The following is a 19062-nucleotide window of genomic DNA, read 5'->3' on the forward strand; positions in this document are numbered from 1 at the left end:
TGAAAAAGATTCCAATGTGAAGAGTAAAATATATTGAGATCTAACTTATAAACCAGAGAAGTAGCCCTGAAATCCAATCCAAAGTAGGTTGCACAATGTCAGTTGGGAGCTGATGGAGTTTGAGAATAGTTCTAAATCCAGGCAGATAAAGTATCGGGTGGTTAGCTGGGTAGAACGCTCAGGCTTTAACACACTGGGGGAGAGAACATTTTCTCCTGGGATCTATCTATGGGGAACCTTGCCGTGATCATTTACACAGCAGCAACACCCCACTCTTTTTCATTAACACATTCCCCTAATTACACGCCATACATTAAGTCATTATGAAATACTGGTGCATTGTGGGAATTTCCCACTCACACTGCGAGCCTGGGGACTATAATTACGATTGGCGGCAGAGAGAGAAAAAAATAAAGATACACTGGGGACGGTTTTCCCTACACACACACACACACACATACACACACATACACCCACACACACACACGCGTACTGGAGGAGAACGGAGGGAAAACCAATCATCAATAAGGGAATTGCGTTTCCCTTGCTATCCCCTGGGATGGCCCACTGCCAAGCCACTAAAAGCTGCCGCCAAGCCCAAGAGTTATTTTTCCCCTTGACTATTTTCTGCGTTATAATATTGCCGCAAGACCATTAGTCACTAAAGTAGTAGGCAGCTATTAATACGAGACAAAATAATGCAGCTCTGGTCTTGCTTGCCTGCTTGCTAAGCACTGCCTTATTAGGGTTGTGTTTCACATCACATTGGCATGTCTCAGCATTGATGACCGTGCACACGACTAACTCCTTCATCCATCATAACACAGGTAGACAGCCTCACTAAACTGAAACCAAGATGAACATTTCTGAGCAGAATGCCATGGTTCACCATAGCCCAAATATAAAAGCCTTTTCATGTGAAACAAGGTCACTGTACAGGACATGTAGGACTTCAACAAAAAGAGTCCCACATGCCCAAAGCCTAGCGCTGTCCATCCCATTCCCTTGCTGAGATGAGCTGAGATGAGAGGGAGGGTAGTGGGTAGCAGCCCGACACAAACAGCCAGAGGCCTACTATACTTACAGCCAGGAGGATCTGCAGGGAGCTGTGGGCCACCTCCACATACTGGTACTCCAGCAGACAGCCTGCGATGCTGATGTAGCGGTGGTCCTCCGGGGCCCAGGACGGAGGAGGGGTGACCGGGGTCACCCTGCAGCCTGGACCGTTCTCCATCCACCAGGACCGGTGCATGGACATGTTGAAGGTCATGATCAGGTCACTGTCCTGCAGGCAGAAACAATAGAGAGAGGTATTTTATATAGAGTAGAAATGATAGAATTATTGAGGAAAGCTACAATAGATGTTCTATTGTAGGTGTTGAGCTAAGTCCCGATTGCTTCAACCAGCCAGCGGTGGAGTCAGTGCAATTATGTACCCAAGCTAATGCAAGATTACACATCTGTCTGCCAGTGATTTAACTGCGTAGGTCAATCACCCAGCACTCCACAATATTGTAATCAAGATAAAATGTGTTCATTGGTATGGAACAATGGCTAAAAGGGTGAAAAACCTCCCCTCTGTGACTTCTCTACGCTACCCTTTTCCTACTCTTTAAAAAGGGTGCATAGTCTGGAGGAGATTGAGATTCTTATTTAATTCAATGTGTATTTTACTTTCAACAATGAGCTCATTTCTGACATTTGTTTTTAAGAATCCTCTTTCATTCTGAAGTGGGAAAAGCTTTGTAAAACTGCTACTTTGGCAGTATTTCATCACGAGTCAAGTTAAAAGCTTTGCTTAACATTTTGCAACACAATTATTTATTCTGCCTCTTTACCAGCATCTCAGAAGGCTATTAATTCTGAGCATCACAAGAGTACACCGTGAGTAAAGCTAAGCCAACATACATTTAGCTTTTGAATGCCATTTATTTTACAATCAACTGGCAGAAGAAATCCCATTCTCAAATCCCAGCGCTAGCAATCCAACTGCTGGCGTACAAAAAGCACTTATGACACCCCAGGTCATTTGAGTCAACGCCAGCTATCCAAGCTGAGGATAATTCTAGTGGGTATTGAGAGAGAAGTGTGCATGCACACATCCTAAATCCAACTATAACAAATGAAGAGGGAATAAAACAAAATCCATCCATCTCATAAATGGTACTTCTAGCTCCCAAACCTCTACCCGGTTCTTACGCCTACGAACGCATGACTGAATATATTCGATTCGCGCATTATCACCCTCTGCTCAATAGACTCCCTAAAGACCTGCATTTTCACATTTCAACTCACAATTCTGAGCACTGCTTAAATCAGACAAGCGTGCCTTCCAGCCCAACATTTGCCATTGCCTGCTGCGCAGTGCATTGGTTATTCTAGCATAAAACCTGGGTATTTGGTACAGAGACAAGCATTCCCTTTCACTTACAAAGCCAAGTAACACCACCCACTTGTCTTTCTTCCAAACAACACTTATCAACCAGCTCATACTTTTCTTTCTACCAAACAACACTTATCAACCAGCTCACACTTTTCTTTCTTCCAAACAACACTTATCAACCAGCTCCCACATTTCTTTCGTCCAAACAACACTTATCAATCAACTCACACTTTTCTTTCTTCCAAACAACACTTATCAACCAGCTCCCACTTTTCTTTCATCGAAACAAATCTTATCAACCAGCTCACACATTTCTTTCGTCCAAACAACACTTATCAACCAGCTCCCACTTTTCTTTCGTCCAAACAACACTTATCAACCAGCTCCCACTTTTCTTTCATCCAAACAACACTTATCAACCAACTACCACTAATCTTACTTCTAAACAACACTTATCAACCAGCTCCCACTTATCTTTTCTCCTGCTCTCAGAATGAATCATCCAGGGGATTGGGGTCAGTGGCATTATTGCATATCAAGATCTATCATTCCTCTGCCTCTAGAAATGGTGCGTGTGTTTGTCCACAAAGGATGTGGGTGTTGCGATTAACTGCTTTTAATTCATCTTGAAATACACATCAGGCAGAGATTTTTTGTTGGATCCTTGCCAAACAACACACCCAGAGCATCATTTTTGTCTGCTTGTGTGTCTCATTGAGGAGTGGATATTGATGGAGCAGGCTCCCCAATACAATCAGAAACACAAGTTCTCATCCAACACAGGTTCAGTGCCAGACTTCTCAAATATTCCAGATTGTAATTACATTAAAACCTACAAAGTGGACAAAGAAATACATGAAATGCCTGAAATTAAAGCTGGAATCCATAGCAGTAAAACTGTCGTGTCTGTTTACAAAATGACAACAAGCAAGATGTTACTTCAAACAACAAACACAGTTTTTTCCCTCTGATATCCTTGCACCCTTGTAATTTTTTTTTATCATGATGCTGGATGCTCATTTCCTCAAAACATTTTTTATTTTAATTTTAATTTCACCTTTATTTAACCAGGTAGGCCAGTCGAGAACAAGTTCTCATTTACAACTGAAACCTGGCCAAGATAAAGCAAAGCAGTGAGACAAAAACAACAACACGGAGTTACACATGGAATAAACAAACGTACAGTCAATAACACAATAGAAAAAGTCTATGTACAGTGTGTGCAAATTTAGTTAGATTAGGGAGGTAAGGCAATAAATAGGCCATAAAGGTGAAATAATTACAATTTAGCATTAAAACTGAAGTGATAGATGTGCAGATGATGATGTGCAATTATGATGTGCAAAACATAAACAATAACAAATGCTGTTGCGCCTATCGTGGATATCAGTTTTATTTTTTAATTATTCCGGCCTCCAGGGTGGCGCAGCGGTCTAAGGCACTGCATCGCATTACAGACCCAGGTTTGATCCCAGGCTGTGTCGCAGCCGGCCACGACCGGGAAACCTATGATGTGGCACACAATTGGCCCAGCGTCGTCCGGGTTAGGGGAGGGATTGGCCAGCCGGGATGTCTTTGTCCCATTGCACTCTAGCGACTCCCTGTGGTGGGCCAGGCGCATGCAGGCTGACTTCCGACACATTGGTGCGGCTGGCTTCCGGGTTAAGCGAGCAGTGCCAAGAAGCAGTGCGGCTTGCCAGGGTCGTGTTTTGGAGTACGCATGGCTCTTGACCATCGCCTCTCCCGAGTCCGTACCCAAGTTGCAGCGATGGGACAAAGACTGTTTTGGACTACCAATGGGATATCAAGAAATTGTGGAGAAAAAAGGGGTAGAAAATGTAAATAAGTATCAAACTCTTTCAACTGCTCATAACTTTACCCACCATTATACCACAATGGCCTAATGGTATATGAAATATTAGGTACTGTTGGCCTAAAAATCTACCAGCTGGACTAGCATACCCGTGCCTGTCCCCTAGCACAGACCCAGCTCAGTGTGACAGGTGTGTTCTCATGCCTCCTCGTATGAGGACAGACAAGTGGAAAATAAAGAGTGCTAGATGTGGAGAGACGGAGAGGAGGGCCAGGTTGCTGCTGTCTACCTCTCTGTCTCCCTGCCTATGTATCTGCTGTAATGAACATCAGCCGTGTGGACAAACACTATCCATCACCAGTCAAATTGCGGAGAGAAGGAGTGGTGAGTGTACAGCTGCAGTAGTACAGGGATGCCTGCCTTACTAGCAGACAAACACTTTTCCATTACCCTTTGACTGACTGTTGGTGTGGCTCAGCATCATTTTGGAACCAGTACAATGACAGCATGAGAGGTGGGTGTTATTGAGGGTGGACCAGTTGTTATTAAATAGTAAGGTGATGTTGATGTCTGGTCTTTTCTTGATGCAATCAACATTTGACAGGAGTTGTTGTCGTCTTTCAGAATTGTTTAAGACTACTGAGAAACACTCGGTGTGACACTGATTTAGCCCACTGTAGTAAATTAAGTACTGTACAACAAAAACCAGAGAACACAAAAATGTGTAATAATTGAAAATCAGTCATATGCAGTATCTAAGATCTCTAGGAACAAAGGCAATTATTAAAGAAGATGCATGGATACCATTGAAATGTATTTGCTGTCTCTATCCCTGTGGGTTCCATTTGTAGAGCTCTGTACTGTATTGTTGTTTCATCAGCCAGAAAACCCTTAGAAAGCCAGAATCAATTCAATCAATTTAAATGGGCTACAACTGCTTAAATATGGCATTGATTGAGCATCAAAAGCACTGACACTACAAAGGCCAAAACAAATTGGATGGATACACTTCTATGAGAGTGGCAGTTATGTTGTTGATATATTTTAGACACCACCAGTACATTCCTGCAGGAGTACTTTCAAGATCTATAAACATGCTTAGCTAGCCCTGGCCAGGGGGATTTTCTTTCTGAACACAAAATGGGTCCAGTCACACTGCTATGTACGACAGACAGCTATGAACGAGTTGCCTGGCTACCCAAACTCCTTCCTCCAGCCAAACGCTACTTCACATCCATGGATGTTAGTTTCTTCTCCCCAATGAGTCTGGATCTGAGTACCTGCCTGACGATTTCATTTACACAAAGACATTTTAACCGTTCTGATTGGTCCCAGAAACCAGCTCTGGGCCAGAGCCAGAACACATGTGGGTTAAGCACCGTTTTGAAAATGTGTCATTAGCTTTGACACTATGAATTGTTAGAGAGGATCGCTGATTATTTTGTTTTGTACAAAACCCATATTTTGACGTCACCACAAAGGACTTCAATGATGCAGTCTCAGACTGAAGTATGTAGCAGACATAGAACAGGGGAGGAATTCAGTTTGAGTCGTCAGGCAAATGAAAGAGACACAGAAGGACTGGGAACATTTCTCATTCTTTTCATGGTAGCAGGGGTCAAAATTCCCTGTAGAATGCAGGAAGAGATCAAGAGATCAGCTTTTCTGTCTTTTAAGACATCAATCCAAACTCTAGAGGACTGTTCTGAGACTGTTCTGACAACACTAACAGGAAGGATACGCATCCTCTCTCTCCTCCCACAACATGCTGATTTACAACTGAATACCTATCAAAGCCTGCATGAAGTACTGTATGTGGTAGGAAAAAAACACTCATACCATTTTAAATACCACTAAACAAGTGTGTGTCTTTGAATTTAATTTATGGCACTCACAGCAGTTTGCTATGTACTGCTTAGTACCCGCTCTGTAGGAATGTTCCAACCTAGAAGTGACTCACTGTAATCAGAAATAGAGATTGTCATTGAGAGAAAGCAATCTGACGCTATTTGAGAAAGGATCAAGATGGAAAACAATCATCAGCCAACAAGGTGAAAAAATCTGATTATGGCAGTCCGATGAGAAGTACATGCTGAACCAATGGCTGATAACAATGAATAGGCTGATTGTGTTACAAGGAGAACCAACAGAATACTCTGAAATAGATTGGGAAATAACTGTATTGTTTAGCAATAGAATACCTGTGTTTCCCATTGATGACATTTTTTCATATTCAGAGAAAGTCTACATTTAAAACAAAGAATCTAAGCATGTGCCAAATTGCTTTTATGCTACATTAATTGCAGCATGGAAAAATGCATTATTTCGGTGTGAACTATAAAAATACTGAGGCTTAGCTGATAATGAGGATGGAATAGGAGAGTGTTCTGTGTCAACAGAGACACTTACAGTAGGGCTACACACACTGTCAAGCACCTCATATTATTCCAAGAAATCCAGTTATCCTTTAACACACAATGAATGAGACAACACAAATACGCAGTTACATTACTTGACATATCATTTGTCTACACTAATTATAACAGCATCATCCTAATGTGGCTGTCTCAGCCATAACATATGGTGAGCTGGACATCGGTCCTCAACTTCCAAACTGTACTCTTGTTTTGTTTGGGATTCCGGGTGGTGTCGAGCAATTACTGGTACAGAGGCTAGAGAGAGGCCAGGGAGAGGCTGGGGGAAGGGGGCAGAGAGAGGGGCAGGGAGAGGCTGGGGAAAGGGGCAGCTGGGCCCCGTCTAAAGACTGGTGTCTCTAATTGCCTGTCGAGGGATGTGTCAGAACAAACACATCAGGGGGTCAGCAATAACCATCTATACCAAACAACCATCTATAGTACTACACAGTCCCCGTATTGTCATGTGTGTCAATCTTTGATATCCGTTGCAACATCGGTGAGAATGTCTGTGTAAATTGATAAACCTATTCACCAGAATGTGTAGGCCTACTTGTTTTGAATGAGTGAGTAGTGAGGAGTTGGTTCAGAATAATTATTTGAGGATCATTTGGAATGATGTATTACACATAGTAAACATTAACTTCAACACACTGAGTATTACTCATCAGTATAACATCTCCCCTCATTCACTCAGACTTCACTTTTTAACTCCTGTCCACGTATAGTACAATGCATAATGCATAGACTGTATGTGTCCCCTTTCTAACTGTCATCCACGAAAGCAGAGTGATCCTTGAAAATCTGTCTCCCTCTCCGATGGCTTCTACCTCGGGTTCAGATCCTCAGAGCTTCCCCCCTTATCGGGCCGTGAGGCTGTCTGAGACTCCAGCCCCTTCATCATCCACAATGGATTCTACAGCTGGCTCGGGTCCATCGGGCCCCACCGCCCTTCGGTCCTCGAGGGGTTTTCTAAACTACTAGAGGCAAAAGAACGTCCGGACCTTCTCAGCCATTGCACCAGCTGTCGTCATTGGCGGTTCACGGGGCAAAAACCTTGTGCTATTCTGGAGCGTGAGTACAGGACATTAAAAGGCTGCTTTCGAACGTTCTACGAAAGCAGCCGGGAGCTGACGCTGTTGTCATGTGTGGTGAAACAATATTAGGAGGACTAGCTCAGAACTGCTGAAAATTGATTTTAAAGAACTGATTCTAGCTTTTCTAAAAGTGGCAAATTATTTCAGGTTACACCCTCCGCTGCTAGCATGCAGAAATCCACCTGTCACGCTGAGGGAGTCCTGCCGAAGCTGGAGTAACTTCCGGGGAGCCACTCTCCCAGACACCGGAGCAACCCACGGAATTGCCCCCGCAAAGCATTCAATGCTAGGTTGTGACATTCATCCATGTCCGGGAACCCTTCAGTCAGACCACGAAGCAACTCCTCGTGTCTACCAATGACGGCTCCATGGGAGGAGATAGCGTTGCGGAGCTGGTCCAAGTCTGCTGGGTCGGACATGGCCAGTTTGTACTCTCAGGTGTCAGGTAAGACCCAAGTGCAGACCGTGTTGAAGTAACAATGTTTAATACAACAGAGGCAGGCAAATGACAGGTCAAGGCATGCAGGGGTCGATAATCCAGAGTAGTGGGGCCAAGGTACAGGACGGCAGGCAGGCCCAGGTCAGCCAGATGTCGGTAATCCAGAGTAGGGGCAAAGTCACAGGACGGCAGGCAGGCTCAGAGTCAGGACAGGTTCAAAACCAGGAGGACAAGAAAAAGAGAGTCTGGGGAAAAGCAGGCGCTGAGACAAAACGCTGGTTGACTTGAACAAACAAGAAGAACTGGCACAGACAGCCAGAAAACACAGGTATAAATTCCAAAGGGATAAGTGGGGAAGATGGGCGACACCTGGAGAGGGGTGGAGACAAGCACAAGGACAGGTGAAACAGATCATGGATAAAGCGTTACCTTTGGAACGGTGGGGACAGTGAAGAGACACACACATACAACATGCTAACACATGCACTCTATACACACGTACACATGGATTTTGTATTGTAGATATGTGGTAGTGGCCTGAGGGAACACACTTCATGTGTTGTGAAAAGTGTTGAAATGTAATGTTGTGAAATATTGTTTAATTGTATATTGTATTAATTGTATATAAAGTTGTTGGACCCCAGGAAGAGTAGCTGCTGCCTTGACAGGAACTAATGTGGATCGTTAATACATACAAAATACAAATACAAAGGATATATAGTCCAAAATCAACACAAAGCTTGTGATACAAAAGCCAACAAAAAAAGGTTATATCCAAAGCAGTCCTGCCTCCAACCCCAGATGAATGAAAGAGAGTATAGAAGAGAAGAGCGGCTGTGGATGTGGATGTGCACAGTCCGAGGGACAGAGGAATATACAGTTGAAGTCGGACGTTTACATACACTAAACTTGTTTTCAACCACTCCACAAATGTCTTGTTAACAAACTATAGTTTTGGCAAGTCGGTTAAGACATCTACTCTGTGCATGACACAAGTCATTTTTCCAACAATTGTTTACAGACAGATTATTTTACTTATAATTCACTGTATCACAATTCTAGTGGGTCAGAAGTTTACATACACTAACTTGATTGTGCATTTAAACAGCTTGGAAAATTCCCAGCCGCGCCCTCAGAGCATGCGCAGACCAGCTGGCCGGTGTGTTTACGGACATATTCAATCAATCCCTATACCAGTCTGCTGTTCCCACATGCTTCAAGAGGGCCACCATTGTTCCTGTTCCCAAGAAAGCTAAGGTAACTGAGCTAAACGACTACCGCCCCGTAGCACTCACATCCGTCATCATGAAGTGCTTTGAGAGACTAGTCAAGGACCATATCACCTCCACCCTACCTGACACCCTAGACCCACTCCAATTTGCTTACCGCCCAAATAGGTCCACAGACGATGCAATCTCAACCACACTGCACACTGCCCTAACCCATCTGGACAAGAGGAATACCTATGTGAGAATGCTGTTCATCGACTACAGCTCGGCATTCAACACCATAGTACCCTCCAAGCTCGTCATCAAGCTCGAGACCCTGGGTCTCGACCCCGCCCTGTGCAACTGGGTACTGGACTTCCTGACGGGCCGCCCCCAGGTGGTGAGGGTAGGCAACAACATCTCCTCCCCGCTGATCCTCATCACTGGGGCCCCACAAGGGTGCGTTCTGAGCCCTCTCCTGTACTCCCTGTTCACCCACGACTGCGTGCCCAAGCACGCCTCCAACTCAATCATCAAGTTTGCGGACGACACAACAGTGGTAGGCTTGATTACCAACAATGACGAGACGGCCTACAGGGAGGAGGTGAGGGCCCTCGGAGTGTGGTGTCAGGAAAATAACCTCACACTCAACGTCAACAAAACTAAGGAGATGATTGTGGACTTCAGGAAACAGCAGAGGGAACACCCCCCTATCCACATCGATGGAACAGTAGTGGAGAGGGTAGCAAGTTTTAAGTTCCTCGGCATACACATCACAGACAAACTGAATTGGTCCACTCACACAGACAGCATCGTGAAGAAGGCGCAGCAGCGCCTCTTCAACCTCAGGAGGCTGAAGAAATTCGGCTTGTCACCAAAAGCACTCACAAACTTCTACAGATGCACAATCGAGAGCATCCTGGCGGGCTGTATCACCGCCTGGTATGGCAACTGCACCGCCCTCAACCGTAAGGCTCTCCAGAGGGTAGTGAGGTCTGCACAACGCATAACCGGGGGCAAACTACCTGCCCTCCAGGACACCTACACCACCCCGATGCTACAGGAAGGCCATAAAGATCATCAAGGACATCAACCACCCGAGCCACTGCCTGTTCACCCCGCTGTCATCCAGAAGGTGAGCTCAGTACAGGTGCATCAAAGCTGGGACCGAGAGATTGAAAAACAGCTTCTATCTCAAGGCCATCAGACTGTTAAACAGCCACCACTAACATTGAGTGGCTGCTGCCAACACACTGCCAATGACACTGACTCAACTCCAGCCACTTTAATAATGGGAATTGATGGGAAATTATGTAAATATATCACTAGCCACTTTAAACAATGCTACCTTATATAATGTTACTTACCCTACATTATTCATCTCATATGCATACGTATATACTGTACTCTATATCATCGACTGCATCCTTATGTAATACATGTATCACTAGCCACTTTAACTATGCCACTTTGTTTACATACTCATCTCATATGTTATACTGTACTCGATATCATCTACTGTATCTTGCCTATGCTGCTCTGTACCATCACTCATTCATATATCCTTATGTACATATTCTTTATCCCCTTACACTGTGTATAAGACAGTAGTTTTTTGGAATTGTTAGTTAGATTACTTGTTCGTTATTACTGCATTGTCGGAACTAGAAGCACAAGTATTTCGCTACGCTCGCATTAACATCTGCTAACCATGTGTATGTGACAAATAAAATTTGATTTGATTTGATTTGATTTCATGGCTTTAGAAGCTTCTGATAGGCTAATTAACATCATTTTAGAACCTTGGTGGTGTACCTGTGGATGTATTTCAAGGCCTACCTTCAAACTCAGTACCTCTTTGCTTGACATCATGGGAAAATCATAAGAAATCAGCCAAGACCTCAGAAAACAAATTGTAGACGTCCACAAGCCTGGTTCATCCTTGGGAGCAATATCCAAACACCTGAAGGTACCATGTTCATCTGTACTAACAATAGTACGCAAGCATAAACACCATGGGACCACGCAGCCGTCATACAGCTCAGGATGGAAATGTGTTCTGTCTCCTGTAGATGAACGTGCTTTGGTACGAAAAGTGCAAATCAATCCCAGAACAACAGCAAAGGACCTTGTGAAGATGCTGGAGGAAACAGTTACAAAAGTATCTATATCCACAGTAAACCACTGCTCCAAACCGTCATAAAAAGCCAGACTACGGTTTGCAACTGCACATGAGGACAAAGATCGTACTTTTTGGAGAAATTTCCTCTGGTCTGATGAAACAAAAATAGAACTGTTTGGCCATAATGACCATCATTATGTTTGGAGGAAAAAGGGGGATGCTTGCAAGGCGAAGAACACCATCCCAACCGTGAAGCACGAGGGTGGCAGCATCATGTTGTGGGGGTGCTTTGATGTAAAAGGGACTGGTGCACTTCACAAAATAAATGGCATCATGAGGCAGGATAATTATGTGGATATATTGAAGCAACATCTCAAGACATCAGTCAGGAAGTTAAAGCTTGGTTGCAAATGGACAATGACCCCAAGCATACTTCCAAAGTTGTGGCAAAATGGCTTAAGGACAACAAAGTAAAGGTATTGGAGTGGCCATCACAAAGCTCTGACCTCAAACCTATAGAAAATTTGTGGGCAGAACTGAAACTGAAAAAGTGTGTGCGAGCAAGGAGGCCTACAAACCTGACTCAGTTACACCAGCTCTGTCAGGAGGAATGGGCCAAAGTTCACCCAACTTATTGTGGGAAGCGTGTGGAAGGATACCCAAAACATTTGACCCAAGTTAAACAATTTAAAGGCAATGCTACCAAATACTAATTGAGTGTATGTAAACTTCTGAACCACTGGGATTGTGATGAAAGAAGTATAAGCTGAAATAAATAATTTTCTCTACTATAATTCTGACATTTCAAATTCATAAAATAAAGTGGTGATCTTAACTGACCTAAGAATTTTTACTAGGATTAAATGTTAGGAATTGTGAAAAACATGTTTAAATGTATTTGGCTAAGGTGTATGTAAACTTCCGACTTCAACTGTAAGTAACAGCTACAGCCATGGGTGTTGTTCATTTCTGACACCTGGAGTTCCTAAGAATGATCCTCATTGTGCCATGGAGTGTAACGGTAGCACTGTGCGTCTGAACCGTTGCTAAGTGAGACAGAGACGGAGCCAGAGTCACCTCAGAGCTGGGCTGTAGGACTCCAGTATAGGGTGACATCAGCCCAGCCGCGGTTAACAAACCACTGGCTGAAAGGGAAACTGGTACTGAAACTGAATGAACCCACTCTAATGTCTGCATGACTTGGACTGGCCAGAGCTTAATATTAGCCTTCTTGTAAACAGCATCCACCTTATACGGGATCTATTGTGTTCCATTTCCAGCTGCTGCACAACAGACAATTCCTGCCAGTTGAGGAGTTTTGTCTGTTCACTGGACCATGAAATTAGCTCATTTAGCATAACTGAATTAATTTGGTGCGATTAAAATAATGGCGGACACTGCCATACTGTTCCAAAGAAACCATGGCTAATCATCAGGCCTTTATCCCATCCTATTTATCTGCTGGAGTGAAATGCCTCCTTTGTATGGAAGCCGAATGGCAAAACATGGCCTCCATTAACAGATGGCCGATTGTTTACATCGATGAAAATTGGAAACACAGTATTTGAATATTTAGCATGCCTTCTTACTACAGCTACAACATCAATGTGAATGAAAACTGAGGGAAGAAAAGTCAGGACAAGCAGCTCCTTCTTCCAGATGAAGCTATCTACTGAAGCTCGGCTGGTTTGGCCGACTACACCACGTGAACATTAAATAACACAGGGAAGAATAGCAGGGCAGAGCAGAGAGAGGAGAGGAGGCCTCTGGACCAGCCCAGGCGCTAGCTAGCTGTTTATTAGCTCCTCTGGCATCTTATTGATCCGCTCACCGGCCTGGATATTAGAGTGGTAATTCACTTTTTATACGGTACCAGTCAAAAGTTTGGACACACCTACTCATTCAATTGTTTTTCTTTATTTTTTACTATTTGCCAAGAGAAATGCCAAGAGTGTGCAAAGCTGTCATCAAGGCAAAGGGTGGCTACTTTGAAGAATCTCAAATATAAAATATATTTTGATTTGTTTAACACTTTTTTGGTTACTACATGATTCCATATGTGTTATTTCATAGTTTTGATGTCTTCACTATTATTCTACAATGTAGAAAATAGTAAAAGTAAAGGAAAACCTTTGAATGAGTAGGTGTGTCCAAACTTTTGACTGGTACTGTATATAACGCATCAGGGTGGTGTGTTCCCTCCATTTGTTATCCAGAGTGGGGAAATCATTGCTATTCCCAGGCAGAATCCTCTGGCATCGAGGCTGCTTCGTGATTCTTTTGAGCAGGTTGAGCTTGATGTCGTGGTTTTCTCTGTGACAGTTTGGAGCTCGCCTGCCTGCTTTTACTTCCATCTGAAAGCCTGTTCAATAAGCCTGGACTTTTCAACCACTGTCACTATGCTTCAGGAAATGACTGTGAGAATATACGTCGCACGGATCTATGGTTCATGGTTTAACTCTTTATGTAAAGCACATGTAAGTTTAGTCAAATGATTCTTCATTCTTTACAATCATTTCCAGTTGAACATTTTCAATCATTACTCTCAAAATTCAATACCAAAAGGAATAGTGTATTCAAATGTTGCTGTAACCGGGCTGGATGATTCTCTTCTCATCACTCATCTTGAAAAAACGGTGACTAAAAACATGTAAATCAATCAATCCGCCATCATTAACACAATGGAAAAATCGAATGACTTATTATTGAAATATTGAATATCATGGGCGACCGAGAAAAACTAAATGGTACAATTTAAGGCTAAGTGGCAAACAATAATGCAGGCACTAGGGATGGGGTGTGAGCATGCGGATGAGATTACATAACAATAACGATGCTATATACAGGGTACTGAGTACTGAGTCAATGTCCCAGGGTACAGGTTAGTCAAGGTCATTTGTACATGTAGGTAGGGGTGAAGTGACTATGCATAGATAATAAACAGTGAATAGCAGCAGTGGGGGGGGGGGGGGGGGAGTTAATGTAAATAGTCAATAGCCATTTGATTAATTGTTCAGCAGTCTTATGGCTTGGGGGTAGAAGCTGTTAAAGAGCCTTTTGGTCCTAGACTTGACATTCTGGGTCCACTTTCCATGCGATAGCAGAGAGAACAGTCTATGACTTGAATGACTGGAGTCTTTGAGAATTATTTGGGTCTTCCTCTGACACCGCCAGGTCCTGGATGTCATAAAGCTTGGCCCCAGTGATGTACTGGGTCAGATATCAAGCAGTTGCCATACCAGGCGGTAATGCAACTGGTCAGGATGTTGTCGATGGTGCAGGTGTAGAATTTTTTGTTTGAGGATCTGGGGACCCATGCCAAATATTTTCAGTCTCCTGAGGGGGAAAATGTGTTGTTGTGTTCTCTTCACAAGTGTCTTGGTGTGTTTGGACCATGATGTTTCGTTGGTGATGTGGACACCATTGAACTTGAAACTCTCGACCCGTCCCACTACAGCCCTGTCGATGTTAATAGAGGCCTGTTTGGCCCTGCTTTTCCTGTAGTCCACAATCAGCTCCTTTGTCTTGCTCAGGTTGAAGGAGAAGTTGTTGTCCTGGCACCACTCTGCCAGGTCTCTGACCTCCTTCCTATAGGCTGTCTCATCATTGTCGGTGATCAGGCCTAACACTGTTGTGTCGTCAGCAAACTTTATGATGGTGTTGGAGTCGTGCTTGGCTACGCAGTCATGGGTGAACAGGGAGTACAGAAGGGGACTAAGCAAACAGCCCTGATGGGCCCCAGTGTTGAGGATCAATGTGGCAGATGTGTTGTTGCCTACCCTTACCACCTTGGGGTGGCCTTTCAGGAAGTCCACGATCCAGTCGCAGAGAGAGATGTTTAGTCCCAGGGTCCTTAGCTTAGTGATGAGCTTTGTGGGCATTATGGTGTTGAACGCTGAGCTGTAGCCAATGAACAGCATTCTCACATAGGTGTTCCTTTTGTCCAGGTGGGAAAGGGCAGTGTGTTCACATCGACTACCGGAGAGCATGATCACACAGTCGTCCGGAACATCTGGGGTTCTCATGCATGCTTCAGTGTTGCTTACCTTGAAGTGATCATAAATGGCATTTAGCTTGTCTGGTCGGCTTGTGTCACTGGGCAGCTCGCGGCTGAGTTTCCCTTCGTAGTCCATAATAGTTTGCAAGCCCTGCCACATCAGACGAGCGTCAGAGCCAGTATAGTAAGATTCAATCTTAGTCCTGTATTGACGCTTTGCCTGTTTGGGATTTCTTATGAGTGTCAGGAATAGTGTCCCACTCCTTGAAAAGCGGCAGCTCTAGCCTTTAGCTCGGTGCTGATATATAAATGATACTATTTTTTTTTTTAAATGCTGTAACTGAACGCCTCTTGTATTCATATCAAAATTATAAAATCTATTGCCACACTATACAAGAGTCCCTTTATTCAAAAAATCCAATTACAACCCCTTTTCACAGGCACAACGTCTACACAATAAAGTACTATATTTCAATATGAGGACCAGAAAGGGTGTGGAATGTCTGAATCAGATAATTTCCCTACAATTTGATTTCCTTGCTGAACACAGAGGGAGATTTATGAAAGCAATTTTCTAAATGTAGCACAACGATAAGATATTTCATCACACTGGGGTTGTGTGTTAAACTCTTGTATACATTGGAGTGAGAATTAAAGTGCTGGTTCATGCGGCCATGGCTATACAAGACCTGTAATCAATGTATTGGTAACCCATTCAGGAAATAAGTTGAATGCAAACTTCTAACAAGAAATTACTTTGGCAATGAATCATATGCCCTTTCTGAATGACATGTTGGCGAGACAGGGCCACATTATGTGTGACACAAACCCTCCCTTTATATCCATAATAAGCAGAGTCAACGCAGGATCCAAACAATGGAGTAGAGGAGAAAATCATAGGCAGCTGCGAATCAAACTGCAGTGGAGCGAGCCACTTCCACTCACACTTCCACTCACACCAAAACATCTCATCTACATGCCTCTTTACTGAGGTGACTCACACACTACAGTTAGAGAGAGGGGGGGGGGGGGGAGAGGGGAGGTGGCGGGAGAAAAAGTGAAAGGAAGAGAGATGGAGAGCAAGAGAGAGGGGGGGGGTGATGGGAGAAAAAGAGAAAAAGAGAAAGAAGAAAAGAGTGAGGTTGACAAGAATGAGATCAGAGCAATAAGGAGTGATAGAGTATGAGAGAGATGGATTAAAGGAGAGAAGAGCAAAATGAGTAAGAGAGACAATGAGCAGGGGAAGTGTGCAGAAGGAGGAGATGATCAGTGTACAGAAGGAGAGGATCAATGTGCAGAAGGAGGAGGGGATCAGTGTGCAGAAGGAGGAGAGGATCAGTGTACAGAAGGAGGAGGGGATCAGTGTACAGAAGGAGGAGGGGATCAGTGTGCAGAAGGAGGAGAGGATCAATGTGCAGAAGGAGGAGAGGATCAGTGTACAGAAGGAGGAGAGGATCAGTGTGCAGAAGGAGGAGAGGATCAATGAGCAGAAGGAGGAGGGGATCAGTGTACAGAAGGAGGAGGGGATCAGTGTGCAGAATGAGGAGAGGATCAGTGTGCAGAAGGAGGAGAGGATCAGTGTACAGAAGGAGGAGGGGATCAGTGTGCAGAAGGAGGAGAGGATCAGTGTACAGAAGGAGGAGGGGATCAGTGTGCAGAAGGAGGAGAGGATCAGTGTACAGAAGGAGGAGAGGATCAGTGTACAGAAGGAGGAGGGGATCAGTGTGCAGAAGGAGGAGGGATCAGTGTACAGAAGGAGGAGAGGATCAGTGTGCAGAAGGAGGAGAGGATCAGTGTACAGAAGGAGGAGAGGATCAGTGTACAGAAGGAGGAGAGGATCAGTGTACAGAAGGAGGAGGGGATCAGTGTGCAGAAGGAGGAGGGGATCAGTGTACAGAAGGAGGAGGGGATCAGTGTACAGAAGGAGGAGGGGATCAGTGTGCAGAAGGAGGAGAGGATCAGTGTACAGAAGGAGGAGAGGATCAGTGTACAGAAGGAGGAGGGGATCAGTGTGCAGAAGGAGGAGGGGTCAGTGTGCAGAAGGAGGAGGGGATCAGTGTACAGAAGGAGGAGGGGATCAGTGTGCAGAAGGAGGAGGGGATCAGTGTGCAGAAGGAGGAGAGGATCAATGTGCAGAAGGAGGAGAGGATCAGTGTACAGAAGGAGGAGAGGATCAGTGTGCAGAAGGAGGAGAGGATCAATGAGCAGAAGGAGGAGGGGATCAGTGTACAGAATGAGGAGGGGATCAGTGTGCAGAAGGAGGAGAGGGTGTGGGCTGGTGTAAGAACCTGGCTGTCATTCTTCAGTTAAAAGTCTGTTTCTCATACTCCTCTGCTGCTACTGTAACCCTGGTGACGCATGGCATCTGTGTCCTCCCGGAGGAGGGTGTGGCAAGCGGGGGACAGATTGCTCCATGACATCAAAGACTGCCGTCATCACACACGAGACACAGATGAGCTAGACACAGATGAGCTATGCCATGTGTGGGGCGCGTGCGTGCATGTCTCAGATATGACTAGCCACCACATGGAGGAGTAGCAGACAACACCTTCTGTGCACACAAATTAGATTGTTCAGTTCTATCAAATGATTCACGCACCACTTCTCCCTTCTCCCTAACAACCCATATGGCCAAAAGAGAGAGAGGGAGGCCCTGCTATGGTCTCTGAGACATTTCGGCACGACAGCCCCACAATTTGTACTAATAGCTACAAAAATAGAAGATAAAAAACAGGGGAACAAATAGAAGTATAATCATTTTTCACAGATAACTTGTCAACTGGAATGATGACACAGCACACAAAAATGGGGAAAACACCTCATAAAAATCTTAGCTACTCCACAGACTGTCTTTGAAGTCTAAAGTCACATCTCCTTGGACTGGTGATTCAGGCATTCAGGGGGATATGGGGAGCAGATAAACCATTAAAATGAGTGGAGAAACTCCACAGAGACAAATAACGAATTCATTTTAGACAGTAGGCAGCGCAATCAAGCAAAGAGCAGAAGAAACCAGCAGAGAGAGAGAGAGAGAGAGAGAGAGAGAGAGAGAGAGCGAGAGAGAGAGAGAGAGAGAGAGAGAGAGAGAGAGGGAGGGGATAGAGGGAGAGAGGGGAAGGGAGAACGGTATTGCTGCTGCAGGTTAAATGGGCAGTCCGGTGGGTATTTCTTTAAGCAATGCTTCCCTGGTGCTGTCATTACTGATGTAGGCAGACTCAGTCTGGGCCTGCTGCCTCCTGTCATGTATAATCAGGTGCACAGACTGAGTTCTTTATGGTTAAGCGACCCTAGAACATGAACATCACAACAAGATCTGCTAGCAAAACCGTTCCTATCTCTTCTAGTTAATAGCAGATCTGGGTTAAATACATACTTCTGTAAATGTCAAAACACTTGAGTTGCTTAATTTAATTTGCCAGGTACATCTGGAACCAATGGAATAGTCCCAAAAGTGCAAACAGCAAGCTATAACACTGTATTGGCAATAAAGTAGGTCATACACAAAGTCAAGCAGCGATCGAAAGCCAAATGGTAGTGTTCTCCTTCTTGCCTGAGAGCGCTGATTGCAGAGAGAATTGCAGGTAACAGA

At 44.4% G+C, this 19062-nt stretch overlaps 1 protein-coding gene across 1 annotated transcript in view; it reads right to left on the reverse strand.

Annotated features, from left to right (window-relative positions):
• LOC109901364 (sodium/potassium-transporting ATPase subunit beta-1-interacting protein 2) overlaps positions 1 to 19062 on the reverse strand; it is a 155791-nt gene that overhangs the window by 27135 nt on the left and 109594 nt on the right. The window contains exon 4 of the mRNA XM_031837120.1: positions 1085 to 1285. Within this exon, the coding sequence (XP_031692980.1) occupies positions 1085 to 1285 (201 nt within the window). The remainder of the gene's footprint in view (positions 1 to 1084; positions 1286 to 19062) is intronic.

Source organism: Oncorhynchus kisutch, linkage group LG12 (assembly GCF_002021735.2).
Source record: "Oncorhynchus kisutch isolate 150728-3 linkage group LG12, Okis_V2, whole genome shotgun sequence".
In the NCBI taxonomy this organism is placed as follows: Eukaryota; Metazoa; Chordata; class Actinopteri; order Salmoniformes; family Salmonidae; genus Oncorhynchus; species Oncorhynchus kisutch.